Genomic DNA, 22,980 nt, shown 5'->3' with positions numbered 1-22,980 from the left:
TGGTATCTTTTGCACCCAGGATGAGGACAGAAGCCAAAATTTAGAGGAATGACAAACTGCAGAGAGAACTATGAGAAGCAGACCCAGTATTCAGAGGCTGTGAAAGACTACTAGATAAGGGCAACTCTTGGTAGAGTGAATTTAAAAGGTTAAAGGTTTTAAACAACTAGTAATCAGAGATGATAGAGTTCATATTCTTCTGTTAGTTCCTTAAGTTATACCATCTACCAAAAACTGTGATTTAAATTAAAACTCTAATTCAGTAATTTCTGAAAGAAAATACTTGAAATTTTCTGCTGAAATTCAGAATTCAATTCTGGTTAGTAGGCAACTCCAGAAGTATTTTAGCCACTGGATGATCATTTCTGCTCTGATCACGTGATTTTCATGTCATGTCTGAGCATCCATTCTGAACAAGAAAAACATATGGCAAATAAAGACTGCGACATCAATGAACAAAAGCAATGAAGTTCTGAACCCATTCTTTTCCTCCTGCAAAATTTAGTGGGCATTTAATTTACCAAAAAGAGTAAGAACTTCCTTTCATTTTAACTACAAAATTCTCTGTAAATAAGTACCAGTAGAAAAATATCTAATACTGGGCTTACTAGACACTGAAACTCCACATGCACAAAAAGTTGTAATGGACTCAGATAACAAAACCTGCAACTATGAATACAAGAATTACTAGTTACTAAAGGAATGTAGCGCAACATTTTGCTATTGCGTTACTGCAGCACATCATGCAACTGACTTCATACTAAAGTAAAACTGCATGGAGAAGTTGCTGGTAAAGTAGTAAGCATAGCCCCTTCTGAAAAGCCCATGAAGTAGCAACTACAATATTTAATATTTTGGATCATGAGTCCAGCATGTTTTTTTCTATTTTGGATTATAGCTTCCCAATAGAGAACAAAGCTGTAACTGAACTTGTATGCAGCAGAAACCCTGTTTCACATTAAAAAAAAAAAAAAAAAAAAAAAAGACCAAAAAAAAAAAGACAAATTACTTGCATTCTGATTTGTATAAGCAATGTTAGTGCTCTCATAAGTCAAGTGACATCCTTATATTTAATACATTGGAAAAATACTCTACTCTGTAAATATCATTCACCAATTACAAAACCTTGTTCCTGCTGTCCTGTCTTGGAAGTATGAAGAACACAAAGTAATCAGAAAAAGAAAAACCTTTTAGCAGGTCTGAGTTCACAAAATATCTCTAACAAAAGAGCTACTCAAGAGGAAATGAGGTTTTTCTGGAGCTCAAATATATTACTTTAAACACTTGAGACAGCTTGTGCATCATCACAAACACAACAGGCTGCAATGCAACAGCTCCTCACAGGAGGGCAGCCCTTCATCAGTTTTAGAATTCTTCCAAGAATTTACAGTCAACAAGTTGAGAGCTTTTGAAAGAAAAAACCTCTTTTAAGCAAAGCATTTAACAGATAGATTTGATAGACATGACCAGTTCCACCTCTGAAGGAATTCAGAAAGGAGTTTGCCAAAGAAAGCTGGACTTCAGAATCCAACAGCTGTGCACTAAAGTGCCCACTTAAAGGACTTTTTCCAGCAACTACTTTATTTTCATCACTTTCTTCAGTAAAATATCTAGTAGAGGATTTTCTCTTTTTTTGGACAGAAATAACAAAACTCTTTTTAGTTAATCAGTCAGCAAGACATTAAAACAAACAAACAAAAAAGTCAAAAATCCCAAACAAAATAACACTACAATCCTGAAATTAAAATATTGCTTGCATTCCCACAACTTTTAATCATTGAATCAGCTTAAGTCTTCACAGATATTAAGCTTCCTATATTAAGGAACCAGAATGAGACAGAAGCATGTTTTGTAACACCAGCAGAAATGCCATGCTGAGAGATTAGATAAGCCTGCCCAAGGTCACCAAGCAAGTCACCAGTAAGAATGGAAAGCAGAAGGAGCAGCTTGTTGTCCGTAGGTGCCAAGGTGAGCTCCCACTGTGCATGTGCTCCCCAACTACATGGCACGCTCTGCTGCAAACTGACTCCCACACAAGCCAGCAGGCCTGAGCTAAGCCAGCCTTACACAGCTCCTTAGTGCTAAAAACAGTCTTCTCTTTAAGATCACTTGAGACTAGTCTTACAGTTACTTTAGAGAACAAAATGCTACCAATACATTTTTTCCTCTTATACATGAATTATCCTATTTACTCTATTATGTGGGGTTCTGTTGTTCACAGAGAAGTTGCCACTGGCTCTAGAATTCATTAGCACTAGCTGCTGTACGTGCTATCTGTACTAATATAGTGTGAGCTGAGAAACAGCTAAACTGGAGTAGTTTAAATGTCAGTGGAAGGCAAAGGCATTAAGTGTGACTGATATTAAAAAAATCTCCTTCCAACAACACTAACATTATGTCTTTTCTGACGCGTCATCTGCAAAATCAAGTGCAGGTTTGCACTTGATTATGTTATAGGAAGCTGCACACTCTGGGTTACAATGTGCAGAAACAACCTAAGAGGAACAACAGTCGAAAAATAAATATTAATATTCCCTCTATGGGGGCTACTGGAAAGTACCCAGTTAAATACTTTATGCACACTATTAGTGATAATACTGTATCAAAAATATTATTAAAAAGAGAACTTAAAACCAAATTGTGTCTCAAGCAGTTGTTTTTCTCATTTCACAATTATTTAAAGTTTATTAACTTTAGTTACCATCAGCACAGTTAAATAACTCCTGATCATTAAAATACTATTCTTCCTTTTTGAAGGCAACCTTAGAAGAAAAGTAAAAATTATGTTCTGACATTAGTACTGAGAAAATATAGTTTAAAAGACAACTTGCAAAAGACAATAAAATTATTAACTGAATTACTATTAGAGGCACAAGGACAAGTTACTAAGTGACAAGTGTGTATCTGGCTTGAATAACTAACCCTTAAGTCCGTAAACCTGAAATAAAGTGAAAGCTATCTTGCATGTAATAAAATAACATATGTTTCTGCATTTACTGAAGAGCATGAAGTATGCTTCATTGGAGACAAGGTTATAATGCAATGTGACCTTTTCATGGAGTCAAACTGTTTGCAAAAAAAACCCCTAATTTAAATTGCTGATTTTGTGTGCAAAGTGATCTAAGTATTTGAAAGAGACACTCAGAAACAACAGGTAAAAATACTTACACATTATCCTCTACACAAATTTTAGGTCCAACTACATTCGCTGCTCCACTTGACATTTTGAATGCAAAATGCTTTTCAGGACAAGCTTTAGAGATCCCACACTTGTATCTTGGAGGTTTTGTAGCTTTCAAAAGGAAATAAACCAAGATTTTAGAGAACACCACAGGTAGGCTAACAGACAAATTTATTCCAAAGGAATTCAAGGAAGAGAGCAAACACAAATACTATCACATCAGTAGTTACATAGCAGTTTAAAATAATCTAAGTTCCTGAAGCACCTCATTATTCCAACTCCTTGTTGTCACCCTGCTGCTTGCTCTGGCGCTGTCATAAAAAGTCATAAGCCAAAACTACAAAACAGACTTTACCAGAAATTTAGGAAAATCAGGAGAAGAGTAAAATTAGTTTCTGATTGCATTTGAAGTGTAATTAAGACTTTCTTAACCATGAAAATTCATCAGTCTTTCTGTTATTAGTAAAAGCAAGTCACAGCAGTAATACATGCCTATGAATACTCACAGCGTGCAGCTGCATCCAATGCTGATCTAGCTAAAATGAAAAAAGAAAGCTGTTACAAGCTGTTACTATTGAAGTGTCATCTGCTATATCATATCCTATAAATGTAAAATCTTTCTGTACCCCTATAAAAACAGGCTGGTTGAAATGAAGTATCAAACACACCTGACTATTATGCTCCAATAAAAAACAACTTTTATGCATTAGCAGAATGAAAGTGATTAGGAATCCTATTCAGAAGCACTGCTTTAATTTATGGCTGATGGAGAGTCCATCATGGAGTCAAAACCCCACAGAGATCCAAAACCTGAGAATTTATGAAGCTCAGGGCATTGAAGTGAAATTAATTCCCTCCTTACAGCTTCCCTGTGATGGGGTTCCTTTCACCTAAACTGGAAGCCAGCAGCTCAGGTATACTTCAACCCAACCATTCATGACTCCCTTTCCTGAGATATGAAGAGACACAAGTGCCCCCATCACACACGTCTGAATGACACATCTGTCTCCAATGAATACTAAAGATGTCCCTGCTGACAGGTTTCGATGGCAGCTCACACTGCAGTAACCAAGAGTTAAAGAACACAAACTCCATCCATGTATCAAACATTGTGTGGGGTTTTTTTTGGTACTAAAAAGCATCTTGAAAGAATATTCTGGTTCAAAATAGTCTCTGAAATTTGAGACACCTCAACTGCTAATCTTTATCTGTGTACTACACCTGGGCACATCTGAAATGTTTTAATTACTGCACAATTCAACTTAACAGTAGTATACCTATGCAAGAGAAAAGGTCCCCCCCAAAGAATTTCTAGATCTCTTTAGCAGTAGTAAGGCAGAGCACAGATTTCCAGAAACATGATTCAAGTCACCTAATTTATTACTCTACATTAAGAATGTATTTCCAGTAAACAAAATAAGCAGGTAAAATTATGGAACCTTGGCAGACAAAAGAATCAAACTGAGTAAGAGAGTAGGTTAAATATTTCATACAGAAAAAAATTTATATGCATATTAGATATAAAAAATAATAACACTTATTAAAGATTAAAAACAGAATTCTTAAGTTGAAGAGCCTAAAAAAAACAAATACAATAGTCTTGATAAAGGCACTAATAAATATTAATAAATGTACAGAGAAAACAAAGTCATCACTTACCAAATATGTGTCCTAAGTTTGCATCCATTTTTATTTCAAACACTTGAGATATGACATAAAACGTCAATAAAAATATTGCTATGACTACTACCAACTTTGCAGCACCTGTTAAGAAACAGAAAAAAGTTTCAAAAAATTATCTGCAAATGGTAACATTAGTTTACCAAAATTTGCAACATGAGGAATGTGTATCAGATTACATTCTAGGGAGCTCAAACAGGATGATCATCTGTGGACCAACTAAACAGAATAAACCTTAGAAAAAGAATGGATATTATGGATAGATATTATGATGTAGGATGGATATTATAATGTAGGATGTAACTGCACCAATCCATCAGGTTATCATACCAAAAGCACTCTGGTCTCAACTTTCCCTACCTCCATGCTTGTCTAACACCATAGTACACCAACTCAGCTCAGCAGTCAGGAGAAACCAGATTTCCATGAAAATCCAGCTTAACCAAATGAACTAAGATGATTTACCCAGCTGCTGTCCAAATGCAAAATTCCTATCTTCCCTGTTCTTAGCCATGAATACCTGGCTCCTCACTGTTCACAAATACTGTGTTTCCCCCTGCCCTCAAATTGAGCTACCTCTGTTTTAATATACGGCCCAGACTGAGTTATTAGGGATCTGTTAATATAGTGCAGCTTGGCTACTAGGGTCAGTCAGCTCTGAGTATGACATTAAAAAAAACCAACCAACCAACCGTCCACAACAACAACCCACAAAAAACTCCAAACCACCAGCCAAATAGAAACAAGCATTCTCACTTACTTTTCAAGAAATTTATCTTAACGACCTCCAAAAAGCAAATTTGATGACGCAAAGGCTATTTTAAAATAAGTAAGAAAAAGCAGTACCTCTCCCGTCACCCTTTTCATATGCTGAAGTAGGCAGCTCTAAGTTTAACAAGGCTAAGCTCCTGCACTGCTGAGTGGCCAATTACTTTGTGGGAGAAGAGCTGTCAGCATACTTGGCCACAGCAGCTTACATCTGAAATGGAAATGTATGTGATACTGCCATAAACCTCGCAGTTTTTTAGCATAATTTGCAATACATTTTTACAGAATACTCCACTCTTAACTGACTGTAAAATACTGACTAAAAAATACTGACTTGAGAGTACAAGTCAAGTGAGGAAGCATCTGATTAACATCTTGCCTTCTTATCTCACTTCAGTATGTCAAACTGGTTGGAAGAATCGAACTTAGAGCATGCTTCTTCTTCCCAGATTGCCAGCCAAATCCTTTAAAAAAAAACAAACTTATATACTCCAGCAGATCTCAGACTGCTGCTGTGATGGGCTGCTGAGAAAAACTTAAAATAGACAGATTACTCAGTCTTCAGAAGGATGAGAGATGCTAATCAATCCTCCCAAAAGGCTAAAAAAAGATAAGGGGATAGAAAAATAAAATAAAGATGAAGAAAGATACAAGGGGTTTTTGCTTGCAGTTTGGTCTTTTTTGTGTGTGAGCACATACATATTATGATGTAAGAAAACACAGGTGCAAACCTAAGTTAAAAAATATTATGCTGGAACTCCGAAGATCACTGCATTTGAAAGGAAGGGAACCACGTGTGATCACTGGAGAAACAGATGATCTGCACATATGTTAAGAAATGGGGCAAAGGTTTTCCAAGCAACATTGCCTAAAACCACAAGATGGAACCAGATTTTGGAATGTGTCATCTAGCAAGTGGCATTTGGAGAGTGTGTTTTACTCTCACAGTATGAGATATGAACAGTAACTCAGTCCGAGGACTAACCATCCCCTGTACTCTATATTCTGAGCTTTTCAGCTGAACTGCAAGTGCTTCCTTCAAAGATTCAGTAAGAAATCGCCTAGAAGGTTCGTTAAGCATTTGAACCAAAACTGGCATGTTTGCTATGGGTGAAACATTCTATAGGAACTGCCACATCTACTTGGTGGTTTTTAGCAAAAAAAAAAAAAAAAAAAAAAAAAAGCTGGATGGAAGGGGGAAAAAAAAAAACCTAAACATGTTTGGAAAGTAATTTTCCAGGTGAATCAGGCACCTAAAATTGGACAATTTTCCAGTTCTTTATCAGATTCACTTTAGCAAATTGCTCCCAGTTTGTGGTTAATAAAGCAAAATTAGGAGTAGTGACAAAAATTGCACGCGTTAACAAGCTGGAAAAGGTGTCATTTTCTTCTAGAAGCAACAGTTTCTCCTTCTGCAAAATAACACTAACTACTGATAAAAGTGCAAGGCACCAGAAACTCAAACCCGTTCCATCGCTTCACAGGCTACTCTACTGTAACAAAAATTTCTAAAATAATGTTTTCTTTCAATGTTGTATTAGCAAAGATCTTATTTTTACAACCACTGTACCTTCTGTCAAGTAGAATTAGTTTCTTAAACCCTGTACTACAGTAACTTAGCTCTATGAAAAGGCTTTTATAGTTTTCAAACTGCCAGCAACCATTCAGAAAGTTTCAGACACTTAAAACAGCACATAGCAATTTTAGCGATGTGGGGAAGAAATGGCTTAAGACAACCATTTGCCATTTCCTTGCTCTTTTATCATCTTACAGAAATAGCATCCAAAATATTTCAAGTCATGGCACCTTAAGCAGTCACTGCAGATCACATACAGCATTTAAACAAGGTAATTGCTCTTTGACCATCCCAATTCCAAAATGAGTTTCATTAAACATCAATGAAGCAGAACAGCAATGTCTGTTATGCCAGTTAAGTGAAGCATACCCTGAAAAAGTTTGATGAGGATACCAAACTGAGAAGAAGAGGGCACGTTTAAAGGAAGAGACAACCTGCAGGAACACCTGGATAGGCTGGAAAAACAGGCTTAATACTAACAGTGAAGTTCAACAAGGACAAGTGTAAAGTCTTCCACCACAGAAATCATAACCCAGGAGTAAAGAACAGACTGGAATCTACCCAGCTGGGGAGCAGTTCTGTGGAAAAGGACTAGGGGATTCTGGTGGACAACAAGCTCAATACAAATGGAGGGTGCTGGCAAAGAAGCCAACAGGATGCTGGGCTGCATCAACCAGGGCATCACCAGCAGACAGAGATAAAGTCATTGCTCCTGACAGCACCTGTCAGGCCACTTGTTCCACTCCCTTCAGTGTTGGATCCTGCTATTAAAAAAAATATATAAAGACATGGACAATCTAGAGACAGTCCAACACAAAGATAACCAAAGGACTTGAAAGGCTGCCAGATGAGGAAAGGTTGGGACTGCTGGGTTTGCTCAGCCTTGAGAAAAGACTTATGGGAGAACTTAGTACCATATTCCAGTATTTCAAGGGTGGTGACAGAGAAGATGGAGACTCCCTTTTTGCAAGGAATCAATGGAAAACAAGAGCAGTGGTGGGTACAAGTTATTCTGGGGGAGATTCCAGTTAGACACAGAAAATTTGTCATAATGAGAACAATCAGACATTGGAATAATCTCCCCAGGAAGTGGTGGACTCCCCAACACTGGCCACTTTAAAATCTGGCTGGACAGAGTGCTGGGCCAGGGTTCAAATTAGAATAAGTTATAGCAGTATGAAAATTATAGCGTAAAATACAGCTTCCTGCATGGAATGCTTTGAGCATGCTCAAAACCTATCCCACAACTGAGTCCATACACACACAGTCTGCAACCTCAAGCACATGCTAACGGGCAACAGAGGGTGGAGCAGAGTCGAAACACCTTGCCAGGCTCTGTTGATATCAGATTTGTAGCTGATAAACCTGCACAGCTCCTGTCAACCAAGGCAGGCAGGAGCAGGTATCCTGGTGCTGAACCAGCAACTGTGGTGAAATCACTCTCCTGAGATCAACTTGATTCTTTGTAACTTAATATTAACTCACACCATCATTGCAAAGTTACCTGCCTCCAATATACGACCACCCCTCACTGAGCTCGTTCTCTGTATTTTATTGACTATGTCTATAACAGTGAAGCAAGAGATTTTTACACCAATGAGTAACAAAAGTATATATTACTAGAGTCACTCAAGATCCACCCAAATGAAAAGCAAGTACACTGAAGGGTCCCCATAACAGGACACAGACTAGTCAGGCACAAAGGTCTTGGCTTTCCTGACATGCTGACAGACTAATTAAACACTAAAGGTCTGAGGAAATCTCCACTTTTCACATGACAACTATCTTGTCTAGACCGAGCTTCTGACAAGAAATGTCAGATCAGGTGATTCTTGAGGTCCCTTTTAACCTCGCATTCTATGATTCTATGACTTTAAAACCTTATTGTCGCAACTTGTTAATGTTGTACATAGCAGTTGTTTCATAAATGACCAAAGTCTGATTTTACTGAGTATACTTACCTGCTATTCTCATCTTTAGTCTTCAGCCAGCTAATGACACTATTGCATTAAAACAGCCACCTATGGGGAAACAAAAAAAACATATAAAGTAAAAAACACTTCACCATAATTACAACCAATAAAGCACTTCTGTGATGAGTAAAAAACCCCATGTTTTCTAGTCAATAGAATTAACGACGATTGTTCTGAATACCTATTTCTTAACACTTAGTCAAGGGAAGATTTAAGGTGGATTTCTGATGTCTTGCTTTCATCTATTTCTCCACAAAACAAGTGTTCTGAAAAAACATTTATTTCATGTAATCCTCTACAAATTCAGTTTAACCTTCAGTCTTTCAATTTGTGACCTAAGTACTCACCAGTGCTCTATCTAAGCAGTCTTTAGTTTCCTAAAGCTATGTGGAAAAAGTCAACAACTCCACCACTCCTTCAAAACCCCACGTGCTTCTGGGTGCAAGTTGCTATTTGGCAACACAGCATAGCAAACTATGCTTTGGAGAGAAAAGATTTAAGCATTTTGGTCTCTAGGATACTACATAAACTGCATTCAATGGAACTGAAAGAAAGTCAACACTTTAATCTTTGCATTACAGAAATGTAACAACACATTTGTCACACACAGATGACACAGACAGGGGAATAACATGATGGTCAATGATGACAGAAGCACCAACCCTAGTACTCCAATTATTTCAGAAGAAACTGAAGATCACTCTAAGCAGTGCCTAAGCATCCACAAGCTTCTTGAGAAGAGCATGTCACCAACAGAGCCAAAGTGGGCCACAAACTCCACAGGCTCTGAACAAAAGCTCCTGCCTCCCTCTACCTCAAGCAATGCAGGGTCCAGGGGCCATACCAGATCTTCTGCCCTCTCCCTGCAGAGCCAGGGCTGCTCCAGGGTGGCTCTGCACCATGCTCAGTCCTGGTGGGCCCACGCTGCACTGAGCCTGGACATCTGGGTCCACTTTCCCCAGATTCAGGGATCTTCTTGAATCATCTACACAAAGGCCACATTTGAAAACATGTGATCAGCTATCAGTCTAATCCAAGCAGCTATCCCACACCGCCATCACAAAAGCTAGAGCACCCCTAACCCTCTGCAGCTCTATGCCATGACTTGGAAAAACATCAAAAGCATTTTCTTTAGAAATAATCAGAAAAATTGCTGTTATTAGAAATACAAATTATTTGGAGACAAGCACCAAAACACCCACATAGTTCTTATGGTTTATACAACGGAGAATAAATTGGTATTATGCAGACAACCTTTTGCCTTCACTTAGTTCAGTATCTTCAAGTTCAGTGATTTGTTTTCAGATCCTCTTTGCCAAAGACTCAGTAACTGCGCCCTATCCCTTCAAATTTGTAAGAAAATGTCTGCAGGGAAATAAACAGGAAAAAATTGCAAATAAAGCAATATTTATTTCTATTCTATCAGAATTTGAAAATACTTATCACAAAGTTTAAAAGCAGACAAATGTTTTTGAGTGCTAATGTTGTACCGTAAAGGAAATCTCACAGAATATTATAGACCATAATATATCCATCTAGCTGTAGCCACATGTATTATATCCTCATATAATAATGTCTTTCAGTGAAAGGCTGTATATATCTGTCTTGTAGAAAGGCAAAAAAGAATCTGTTGGAGCAGATAAAGTCATTTCGAAGTCTGGGAACAGAATTATTCTAGGCTTCTCTCTCTAAAGACACTCAGAAATGTCTCAATGTTACAATAAACACTGGTTGTACTTTGAACAACTACAAGCTTGTTTTAAGTCTGCACTGAAAAAAAGTTTCATTTTTTGCTTTACTCTGAAGAAAAACCACATTATGAATTCAAAACATGAAAACAAGAATATGAACAAAACCAGAAAGAAGAATCTAAGTGCAACAATCACATGATCTAACCTTGACTGCTTTTATCCCAACATCCCCTTTCACCCGTCTCAGGGATCATTATTTGTTGCAATCGACAAATATGAATATGCATTCTTTTTTAAGTGTGGGATGTGTTTTGATTTAGAAAAAAGAAAAATGAGTATGCTATGCCTCAACTTGAAAGGAATTTTAAAAATTTAGTGATTCTTTTTCTAAATTACAGTATACTGAAAAATCATGAGGTTCGATTTACCAAGTAATACAGTAGTGCTACAGTACAGACAAGTGTTGCACAGCACTTTCCAGCTGCAGGAAAATAATTTATGGACATGAAGTTCTTTTCTTATACTTATTATCTTAGATTTTTTTTAAGTATTTCAAGACAGAACAGGAATAAAACAGGACATGCTGTGAACCCTTATAAATGCTTATGCACCATTACTCCACATCTTTGATAATGGACCTCATAACTGAAGTTAGAGAACTGATAAGAAAGTTGGATTGGAATTTTTAACAGTTTACATATTACAACCATTTAAAAACAAACTAAGAACACAGGATCATAACTGAGCTTGCTCAAACTCAGATGCACAAAACCAGAACCAACAACATTCCTCTGATTGCTTTAGAAATGGGCCAAAATAACCCAAACACTATTTTTCTCTTCTTTGATGTAAGATTCCATCAAGCAGAGGCAGGAGAATTAAAACTTTAATATCTTCCTGACTTAGGAGGGTCAAGTAATACAAATAATCATTTATTACTACATCATTCTCTGACAGGCAGTACAAAAAGACTCCCCTGTATCACTTATTAGAGACTGAGGCAGGAGGTGCAGCCCGTAGCAGGGCTGACAAGCAATGTCCCAATGGGTACAGCAGAACCCTACAGATATGCAAAGATCAAGGAAAACACCACACAACAGGCAACAGAAGCAATCAACATCTTCAAGATGCAAAGTAAAATGGCTGGATTTGGGAAGCATTATGTGACTTAAATACAGATTTTCTTTTTCTTCACATTGTTTTCTTAGCACAAAACTTATGAAGTTTTTCAGTCAAAGTCTACAATTTGGACAGCAGAAAGAAACCAAAATTTCTCTTGTGCAGCAGTGCCTTGAAATGAAAAGTTATCCACTAAAGAACCTGACCAGTCGAAGACAGGAAATTATAGGTTATAAATCCTTCTTGAATGCTGGCATGTCACTGTCCAGTTCCCGGCATGGAGTTGCACATCCATCCACACAGAAAAACATTATTTATTCTGAAAACAAACTACTAGGGAAAGGATATATGGAAAGGGAGCTGAGGTTACTGGTTGCTTTTTTCCTGCATCCTTGTGCATCCCAAATAACCCCCATGATAGTTTTAAATGCTCTCCCATAGGGCATAGGAAACAGTAGCTTACAATAAAAAGAAGGAAAAGAAAAACAAAATGTCTTTCCCCAACTCTGCTCCACTTGTTGACTAACTTGTGTGTTATGACATACTCAAAACAAATACAAAAACATTAATATATAACACCATAAAGCTACTACACATATTTTTGTTCAAAGCTAAACTAGTTTCAATAAGTAGACCAGCAGATGCTTGTTTTCAAAAGTAACCTGTGTCTCTTGAGGGAACCCTGCCAGGTCCTTCCTGGAGGGGTCTTATAATATGACTTAACTGAGGAAAATTACAAGCCTATAATCCTCCCAATCATCATCATATTTTGTTAGATGATATGAAGTTTCTAACACACCAAGACTGAGCTCTTTTTACATTCATGTGTTAGACAGAGTGGTCATTGAGAAAGTTTTCCTCCTAGAATAATTGTGCAAGACGAAACTGCATTGAGATAATTGACAAATTAACAGCTCCTTTTAATCCTGACTGACTGACACAACACTGAATGAAGCGCAGATTTCAGTCCCAAGCTGAATGCAATTCAATTTGGTTAATTCTTTATCAGGCTTTTTTCAACACTTGTCCAGAGACGGTGCCATGGGACACATGTCCCTAGGGCAGGAGCACAGCCTCTGCCCTACTTACTGTGCAGAAAGCTGTGGCCAGTTGCCACAAACTTTGGTTTAAAACGGGTTTCAAATACAATTGTAATTAGTGCTTTCAAGGATGATAATGAAACATGTAGATTAGTCTACTTCATTTGCAGGATAATAGTACTTCCATTTAGCAACTTGATAACATGAGTAGATTATGCTTACAAAATGGGCACACAAAAACAAGCAGAGATCAGAGGCAAGAATTTAGAAGGTCAAGATAATTTTGAATTCTGACCTTAGCTGATTAGGAAGAGGTCCCAAAATCAATAACAATACTTAATAAAACAGAAAGTAATACACTCCACAATTGACATCAAGTGCAGCAAAACAAGCAGCAGAAATGGAAAAAGAGATTATAGCAGCTCTCTAATATTGGGGTAAACAATGTCATACTGCCACAAAAGTGTAACTGTTCATTGTGAACTGCACTGATAGGACTGCTGTATATGGAAAAAAACAAAAAAACAAAAAACAATTACTCTGCTCTGCCTAAATAAACAAAAAATACCCTGCTCCAAGAGCTATCTTGACTTTTAACTGAGACACCCATGTGCAGTTTTTTTCTAAGTCTATCTCAATGCATAATCCCCAAATGGAAGAATCTAGATAAGAATTACATGACCTAAATAAACCAACTAAAGGATAAAAGAATCAAGTCTGCTCTGCAAGGAACTGTGAAAGAGAGAAGTCAGGATCAGACATCTTTATCTCTTATCTTCAAGGTGTAATTCTAAATTTTTTTAGAAATATATATTTTTAAAAACACTTATAGCAAATCTAAAATACATATAAAGACATTATTAAATATATACTTTTATAACTTTAAAAAAAATGCTGACAAGAACTGTTCTCAGTATTCCCTGGCTGCTGCTTCCCTACTTGCAACTATAATATTAACGAAAAACAACCTTACAGTTACAAGGATAAACAAAAAATTTAAAAGAAGGCTGTAAATCATCATAAAAGTCTGGAAACAGAGACCAGTTTCCTCAACAGAGATAGTCTACACGGTGTGAGCTAATGTCTCCTTCAATATTACACCTACATTTCTATACTATTACATGCAAATCTGTACCCAGGTTACGTAATGTTAAAATGTGTGGCAGCCTGAGATGCTTTGCATTCAGTTCGGGGGGAAATTGTTCCCCCAGACCAGGACTTAAGTGTTTGTGCACTTTCTAGCAAGGTTAAATAATGCTATACCTGGCTTTGTATATATCTGCTATTTGTTAATATGAATAGTACACACTTCATTGCAGTTTAACAAAAGTATTATGTATTCAAAATTACTTGGCACAAAAAAAACCCCCAAACATAAAAAATGGTAAAAGATAATCAACGAAACAACACTGTGTTTAATCTAGCCTTTGTTGATAAGATATTTCAGTGTGTTGTGTTCAAGCAGTTCAGAGTAGGTGTTTTTTTACTCATTATTACAGAGTGAATTAGATAGGTCAAGGACAGCATTAGCTATTCGTATGTGATTTCTGGTTTTAAACCAGTGGTTGTGCCAACCTGAATTATATGCCATGGACAAAAGAGGTGAGACATTCAAAATCATTCGAGACTATTTCATTTAAATGCAGGATGTACTGTCTTATCCAGAGGATTGCTTACCTTACTGCTAGGCTACGAATAGCTTTTCCAGTATGTTTACAAAATTAATTTGAAATTACTGAAGGACACACATGGAAAAGAATTATATCTTAAAAAAAAATACATATCTTTAAAAGCTCGATTTTATTGTATAATCATGCACCATGTGTCTTCTGGAAACATGGCCTATGACTCAAGTAGTTGCTCCCTACAGGAAGCGCTCCTACATCCATACAAATTCTTTGAGGTTCTGGCAGAACTCCACATAGGGAAAAGGTTTGTCAACACAAAAAAATTTGAGACTCAGGAATACATATTTTCTTTTCTCCTTTGTGACAAAGGTAACCATGAAGTAAAATTTCTTATAAAAATGAGAATTCTTATAAGAATTGTGTTCTTCCATATACATATCAAGATTCATCTTGGTATTCCAGACAACTGAATCAGACCCAAAGTGTTTGCTCGTAAATACAAGATTTTATTTTACTTCTACCAAATTATATCTACAACAAATGAACATAGATAAATGTAGGAAATTAAACCCAGGCTTATTCCAAAATTAGAAATACATAATCCAGCTACTGTTGCATGTCCTATGTTGTGACTACCACTCTGTAGTTTCACTTTTAGGAAAGGAAATACACATGAGAAGCAGCATTGTGCCGGAGCGTTTTGAAACCTGATGTGCAAAACAAACCTTTCCCAAATGGCATGTCAAACCACTGACCGTGCAAGCTTTTGCTAGTGGCATCAAGCCAGTACTTTCACCTTAGGCAACACACAAACTAGTCAGTCTCAAACACTGAAAAACTCTTCTGAATCCCGAGAAGCTGAGACAAAAGTACTAAGGCATTCATTCTTCCCACAGAGAATGAAACTCAACCCACATTCCTTCTGCAATTAAAACAACAAAACCAAACCAATCCACGAAAATAAAAAGCATCACAACCAATCAACAAAAAAACAAATTTAGCCTTACAAGCACTTAATCCATACTTTGAAGACTCTTCTCAACTATTACAAAAATTTACTTCATAGTTCATGTCCGTAGTTCAGAATGTGATTTATGGTCCCTAAAACCCAAGCTATTTATTTGTGATAAAGTAAATTGTACCACTGCTGTTGACATACCTATTGAAGAGAATCTTAGCTCTGTGTTTCATCGGGTTGGATAATACCACATATTGAAGTTCAGATAGATAAAATCATCAAGGACAAACTTGCTGAACTTCATTCACCAACTTATTTCCCCCCTTCATCACAGCAAACTACATAAATCTGACAATAAATATTTAAGAGAATGAAGTACCTCAAACTATTTTGTAACTGAAACACTGCTGTAATTACCACCTGTTCAAAACTAATTACTTATTTTCTGTCGTACTTTCAAGAAACAAATTACAACCTTGATTTCACAAGACAGCAAAATCTCTTCAGTTTTTCCACAACAGGAAGTAGATAAAGCTTTGCAACACATTAATCCTGGGACCACCAAGTCTCACTTAAAGTTGTTGCCAGAATTTAGTAGATGTTTTAAATATACAAGAGCATTCACATCAATAAATACCAAGCCTCTTAGTAGAATACTACATCACTATCAAGCAATATTATCCTGCCCTGCTATAGAGCAATTCTCCACAGAACGGCCATACCAAAGGATATGTGCCTGAAGAACAATAAGTAATAAGTAATAAATAAATAATAATAAAGTACATATAATTACTGTGACGTCACAGAATGGGTAAAGTTGGAAGGGTCATCTGGTACACCCTCCCTGCTCAAGCAGGGTCATCCCAAGAGCACATGGCACAGGACTGAAACCAGTTCTTGAGTATCTCCAACGAGGGAGACTCGACAACTGCTGTGAGCAACCCATTACAGTGCACGGTCACTATTCAGTAAAGTTCTTCCTCAGAAGAACTCTATAAAGGTGAAACTTCCCATGCATCAGATTCTGCCCATTGCCTCTTATCCTATTGCTCAGTTCCACCCTCTTGACACCCTTCCTTCAGATACTGACAGACATTGATGAGGTTCCCTCTCAGTCATCTCTTCTCAAGGCTGAACGGGCCCAGTTCTCACAGCCTTTCCCTAAAAGAAAGATACTCCATGCCTTAACCATCACTGCTGGACCTGCTCCAGGAGCTCCACATCTCTCATTTACTGAGGACTTGATAAAACCACATACAACCACCACATAAATTTACCTGATGGCATAGTTATGGAAGACCATTTTACACTGAGACCCACTTCAAATAAATTTATCAAGCAAGCAAGCAAGAGGAAAGGAGCACTACAAACACTTCCTCTACAGTTCCAGGTTTATTGCAGGAAAACCAACCAGCTCTGCCACACTGCTCTTCTCTCCAACCACAGTAAGACTCTAAAGAGTAGTTTTAAGGTGTCAGAATGAGATGATCATCCCTTGAATGAGATTCATTTACTGCACAGACCACCACACCAACCTCATCCCAGAGATGCATACAACGACTACACACATGGCAAGCCATGGAGTTTCTGTATACTTTGCAAGGCAGAGAGGATTAAGACTACTAATAGTAACAAGGGAGATCTCCAGACACTGTCAGAAATAAAACCCAATCCATACTACCTACCAAGCATTTAAGCTTCTTTAACAAAAGGTCAGCATGATCTGAGGCTGCATATTGGAGAGGACTTTCAACCTTTGCTCAGGAGCATGCTGATGTCACCAGGGAACTGGGGAAAAGTACTCCCCAGTGACAGTCACTGCTCACAGCACTGTTGGTATCTCTAGTTCTTCTTGTTCTAAGGGACACTGAAATTCATGCTCCACCGCAGACCCTCTTGTCATCTACTCATCTCCCGTGTGAGGTAGCATTTGGATAGGTTTTGGCCATTTGCAGGATTAAAAGAGCATGTCAGTGGCTGAGCAGAGCACCCAGCAGAGAAAGCACTACCTATCAGCTCTGGGAGGAAGGGCAGCAGCAGGCACAACACATCTCGCTATGCCTACAGGATACTGCTAATGGGAATCACTCTGCATATATGAGAGTGGTGCCTGATAACCACCATGTGCATGAGGCACCCAGAACCAAAGTGCTTCTGTGGTGCAGGCAAGGCACTGCTCATGGTCCATATTAGCACTGGACAGGCCATCGTTTGTGATTGATGAAGTGAAAGATGCTTGAAAATGGAGAGGAAGTCAGTCACTGACAGGATTCTTAACAGCTCTAGAGTGACTCACTTCTTCCTACTGAAGTCACACAAGACAGCCCCAAAACCTGTAGTTTCTAGGTTTCTGAGCATGAACATATCAGAACAAAGACCCACAACTTACATCTTGGCTAGGTGCAATCTTACAGCAACCACTACCCAAATCAGAAGCCATACCTGAGAGGAATAATTTCACAGAAGAAAAAAAAAAAAAAAAAAAACCAAAAAAAAAAAAAAAAAAAAAACCAAAAAAAAAAAAAAAAAAAACAAGCAAACAAACTAGGGACGATGTATTCCATTTACATAATTTTTACACTTTAATATTTAGCTAACAACTGGTATACATCCACTAAGCAAAATCCAACACAGACATTTTTCTATCATTTGAGATATTATAATCTAACCATCATCATGAGTGGGGAAACCTAAAATTATGCTGCATAGCAATCCACTGTATGTCATTAGCTATGTAGAAATTTACCACATTAGGAATATATAGACCTCTCTGAGGAACAGCATCCCTCAGTGACAGAAAGGTGCTTATTACAGTGACCTTACCACTGAGACTATGCACAGCTGACACAAAGACACTGATATGCAACCACTGCATACTCTAACGACTCCCAATGCAATTCCCTCTGGATCATGCTGTTCTAAGAGAAATTCTCCAATTGTTACAGGAACTCCTTTAATAAACCTCTGCCTGAATCAACTCAAATGCAGTTCCAAAACCATTCATGTGTCACTGATATTCAGCTGACCACCAAGAACACAAGCAGCCATGGCAGCTCCACCACCTCCCCTACAAAGTGCAAGAATATCAAGGCTGGTCCAAAAGCAGAATTAGGTGTCTGGGAGCAGGTCAGCAACTTTCTACCAGCAGCAATACTAGCAAACACCAGCTTAAACGTTTGTGAAATGATGACTCAACTAACTGGTGATACCAAAACAGATCAAAATAAATTAAAAAAAAAAAACAAAACAAAACAACCTTCGATACTGGGAGATGGTTACTTTCTCCTCAGACAAAAGACAGCTGGAGAGAGGGTGGGAGAAGGGAAAGAAGTTAGCCAGTCACAAGAAAGCAAGTCTTATGAATAGAGGGGAGACTGTCATCTATTTCAATGGTAAGATTTTAACTGGACTATCATGAGAACTAGCACGTGTTTGTATATTTAAACATATTGTGCAACTTTCTGCCACTAATCCTGATTCAACAGTCACATCAAATGTAGAGCAAAGTTTACTTCAGCAGCTCTCTCTGCCCTGACAGTCTTAGAGTTTCTCCTATCTTCCACGAAGTCTGTTTCACATCTCTTGGCACTGAGGATATGTGAGGCCAAGGCTGGAAAATGCTGTGGTGCAGCTCAGTCTGCAAATCGAATACAATCTATTTTTGTATTATAAAAATACAGTACTGCATATGAGGAGGAAAAACAGTTGAACAATTCCAAAAGAGTAACTATTGTTAATGCCCTGTGAAAACTTCAGTGTGACTGAATTTCAGGAACCTTGGGTGAAATACCATTTAATATAGTCATCCACCACCTAATAGAAACAAATGAACTACTGAAAAAGGATAATATTTTTAAATTTGTGGATAACACCGAGACACAAGCAGATGGAAACATATTACAGGGTGGAATTAGAGTTACAAATTACCCAGAAAAATATTCATTTATTTATTTTAACAAAAAAAAAAAAATCCTGAAGTCGTCTCAGGATGCATGTACCTTTAACAAAAGTATGAAGAGGCTATACTTGGATTCATGGTTAGACACAGAATTTTAGATGATGAAGCAGGAAGCCAGGAGCACCTATTTATAGGTTACAGATGCTTAATGTAAGAAATACTAGGAAATGAGATTTCAAGAAGCAATACCAGTTTAAAGTTACTTCCTCATCACCCTTCTATCATGTCCTCAAGCCACGAGACCTCAGGGATATATAGTATTAGGAAGCATGAAAATTGATGAGATAGGTGAGAAGCTCACCTGCCAGGCTGCCCCAGCTCACATGATTTTGCTCACTAAGGAAACTCAATGTAGTAAAAGAGAATATAACTTATAACAGATTAGAGGACAACGTTCAAGAGTGTTGAGAGGCAAAGCGCAGCAGCATTGGGCTGCTAGTTTTGCTCACCCATGTCATGATCTCAGTGCAAGACTATCAGATTTCTGATACTAATGCAAATTACATTTTTTCTGAGAATTTATGTACAATCTTGGTTTCAGACCAATGTCTTCTTAGACAGATCCTTCTAAACTGCAAAACAATGACAGTAATTCCAGGACTGTTGAAACAACTGCCACAGGGCCAATGCAGTTGGCCACCGGCAGGTGAAACATGGAGGTTTACAATAATTATGCCTCAAGTCCTACACAGTCTCAGCAAATTTTAGTGAAAAACTGAGAACTGAACATGCATATGACTTCTATAATGATTTATGAACATACCGATTACTGATATAACTAGAAAGGCCTGCAGCCATTACACTCACATGCCAATTCCCTGACTTCACTGGAACTACAAGTTTAAAAACCAGAACCTAAGTTCTATTTGAATACCAAATTCTTTTTGATCAATTCAGATCTTTAAGAACAAATTCTCTGTGTCTACTGTGGATTCATTTTATGGACACCTAATCTTCAGGCTGCAATATAATCTGTAAGTAAACAGGTATTTTAGCACAGCATCAATCCATTTTACGATTAAAAAAAAAATCAAAAATCGCTTTCCTGCATGTTAGTATTTTCCCCAAAAACCTGAAAACTAAACATTCAGGAATTCACTTTTTAAATGTTAGTTTTCCGAAGTTCCATTAAAATTTTAAACTCTGTCCACATTATCCCTCCCTTCTATAAGCACTGAGAGTTCCCATTAGATGTGCGCGGCCACCGGATAGCTGCACTCAGTTGTAGTCAGTGTGGTCAGTGGTTGTAGCCCAATGTCCAAGGGATTAGAGCAGTGACAAGTGGTGTGCTTCACAGTTTGGTATTGGGATGGTGATTAGACACTGACACAGGTTTGCCAGAGAGATGGCAGGTTATCACTCAAGGCCAAGTTTGGATGGGGCTTGAAACAACCTGGTCTAGGTAGAAGGTGTCCCTGCCCATGGCAGGGGGGCTGGAAATAGATTGTCTTTAAGGTCCTTTCCAACCCAAACCATTCTATGTAGAGCACCCCTGAAGGGCTCGAGCTGCATTGAGAGAGGCTGGGCAGGACCTCCTGGTTCTGTGAAGCAACTATTATTATCACTATTATTATCTATTTACCCTGCACTCTTACTGGGTGAAGTGGTCAGGACTTCTGCAAAGCGATGGATGCAACGGCCTGCAACAAACAGGTGTTTCCTCCACCCTGAAGTGATTAGATGTTGCTACATGACAATAGCAAGCTATTAGCTTGTGAAGAGCCTACCTGCAGGCTTAAAGCAAGTCACGAAACTTGTTTTGCCACACAAACAACTATGCAAATCAACAGTTAAAAGATTTCTTCACGCTTAAAAGAAACCCGGAGGGAAAATATGTGCTAATGAAGACACTCACACCTTCAGAAGTTTCGAAAGTTTTAAAAAGAGAAAACAACATGACAGTCATTAAGCAGCCATTTCTGGTGAGGGTTAGTGGTTTTAATTATTTTTCTAAATAATTCCCCAATTAGTATTAAATAAAAACTTTGTTAAAAGAGAGGAGCAGTCAGCTGGGTTCACCAGCAAAGAGCTACCAAGGGCTACAAGTCTCTGCGGTATAACAGGCCACACAGAATATTTAAAATATCTGGTATATGTAAAGATCTTCAAACAAGTCTGGAGTTATTACGCTGTCATTTAACCTCTTTTAAATGTGAGAAAATGGGAAGACAAACAAGTCAAGCGAGTTACATAGCCCCTCAGTGGCTCAGCCAAACATGTGATTTAACGTATGGTAGCATTTACCTAAGAGGATTATATATATATATATATATATAACTTCTATATGTTTTCCTACTTCAGCAACTCAAGAGACCAGTAACCAAAGGCACAGAGGCTGCTCCTACAAGTATCTCTCCGCAAACAGCACATTCAACTACCTTAGGAGTTCACGGCTGCCCGCTGTAACGATGCATTTAGCGTTTTAGTCGAACAAGAGCTGAGCCCCAAAACCCACGTGCCAACAGCGTCCGCGACCCCGTACTCCACAGGGAAAGCCAAGGAAACACCAGCACCGAGCAGCAGGCACCACCTCGTTTCCACTCAGCTGACTTAGTTTCAGCAGGAAGGGTCTGCCGCTCTGCCAACGTTTCACTCATTTCCCTGGACCGGGGCGTCCTGCCGGCCCGACCGCCGCCACCCGGTGCCTCCTCCTCCTCCTGCCCGGCCCCGCCGGCAGCTCCGGGCACTCGCTCCCAGCCCCACCGCCGCCTCCGGCCTGGCCCTGACTCCTCTCCGGGCCGGGACGGCGGAGGAGCGGAGAACGGGACGGGACCCCCGCCCAGCGGCCCGCCCGGCTCTGACCCGCGGCCCCGGCCCGCCTCCCTCCGGGGCGGGAGGGGATGGGGGAAGGGCCAGGCGGTCGGCGGAACGGGCGCCGCCGGGGAAAGCCAGCAGCGGGGGCAGGAGCTGGCGGCCAGCGGCTGCCCCGCGCAGAGGAGGGCGACGCGCGCCCGGGCGGCGGAGCCAGCGGCGGGATGCCCGCCGGGAGATGGGCTGGGGCCGCCCCCCGCGCAGCGCCGCGGAGAACGCGAGCACCTACCGGGGCTGTAGGACGCGGACACGTCGCACGGCGTCCCCTCGGCGGCCGCGCCGCGAAGGCTGCCCCGGCCCGAGCAGGAACCGAGCGGAGCCGCCGCCGCTGCGCAGCCGGAGGAAGGCGCGGAGGGCGCACCCGCCCCCTGCCGGTGGCGGACCGGGCCCGCCCCGCGCCGCGCCCCGCCCCCCTGACAGCCCACGGGCCGCCCCGGGACGCGCGGGGGCTGCGCGCTGCCCTGCCCGGGGATCCGCGGGGCGCCTCCGCGCTCAGCGTGCCGGGCGTGCCCCGCAGTCAGCCTGGTGCCCGGGCCGGGAGGGACTTGTACACCCAGATGTTTCTGCCAGTTTTTTCCTATATTTTATACACCTTTT

At 39.4% G+C, this 22,980-nt stretch overlaps 1 protein-coding gene across 1 annotated transcript in view; it reads right to left on the bottom strand.

Moving 5' to 3' along the window:
• FAM3C (FAM3 metabolism regulating signaling molecule C) overlaps positions 1–22,716 on the bottom strand; it is a 30,043-nt gene extending 7,327 nt beyond the window's left edge. The window contains exons 1-5 of the mRNA XM_066183020.1: positions 22,613–22,716; positions 9,167–9,226; positions 4,841–4,945; positions 3,688–3,717; positions 3,169–3,292 (exon numbers count right to left, since the gene is read on the bottom strand). Of these exons, the coding sequence (XP_066039117.1) occupies positions 3,169–3,292; positions 3,688–3,717; positions 4,841–4,945; positions 9,167–9,179 (272 nt within the window). The 5' untranslated portion in view covers positions 9,180–9,226; positions 22,613–22,716. The remainder of the gene's footprint in view (positions 1–3,168; positions 3,293–3,687; positions 3,718–4,840; positions 4,946–9,166; positions 9,227–22,612) is intronic.
• Between the last annotated feature and the right edge of the window lie 264 nt (positions 22,717–22,980).

Source organism: Chamaea fasciata, unplaced genomic scaffold (assembly GCF_029207755.1).
Source record: "Chamaea fasciata isolate MVZ Bird 193981 ecotype frontalis unplaced genomic scaffold, bChaFas1.0.hap1 SCAF_5, whole genome shotgun sequence".
Taxonomy (NCBI): Eukaryota; Metazoa; Chordata; class Aves; order Passeriformes; family Sylviidae; genus Chamaea; species Chamaea fasciata.
This window is presented reverse-complemented; position numbering and strand designations above follow the sequence as displayed.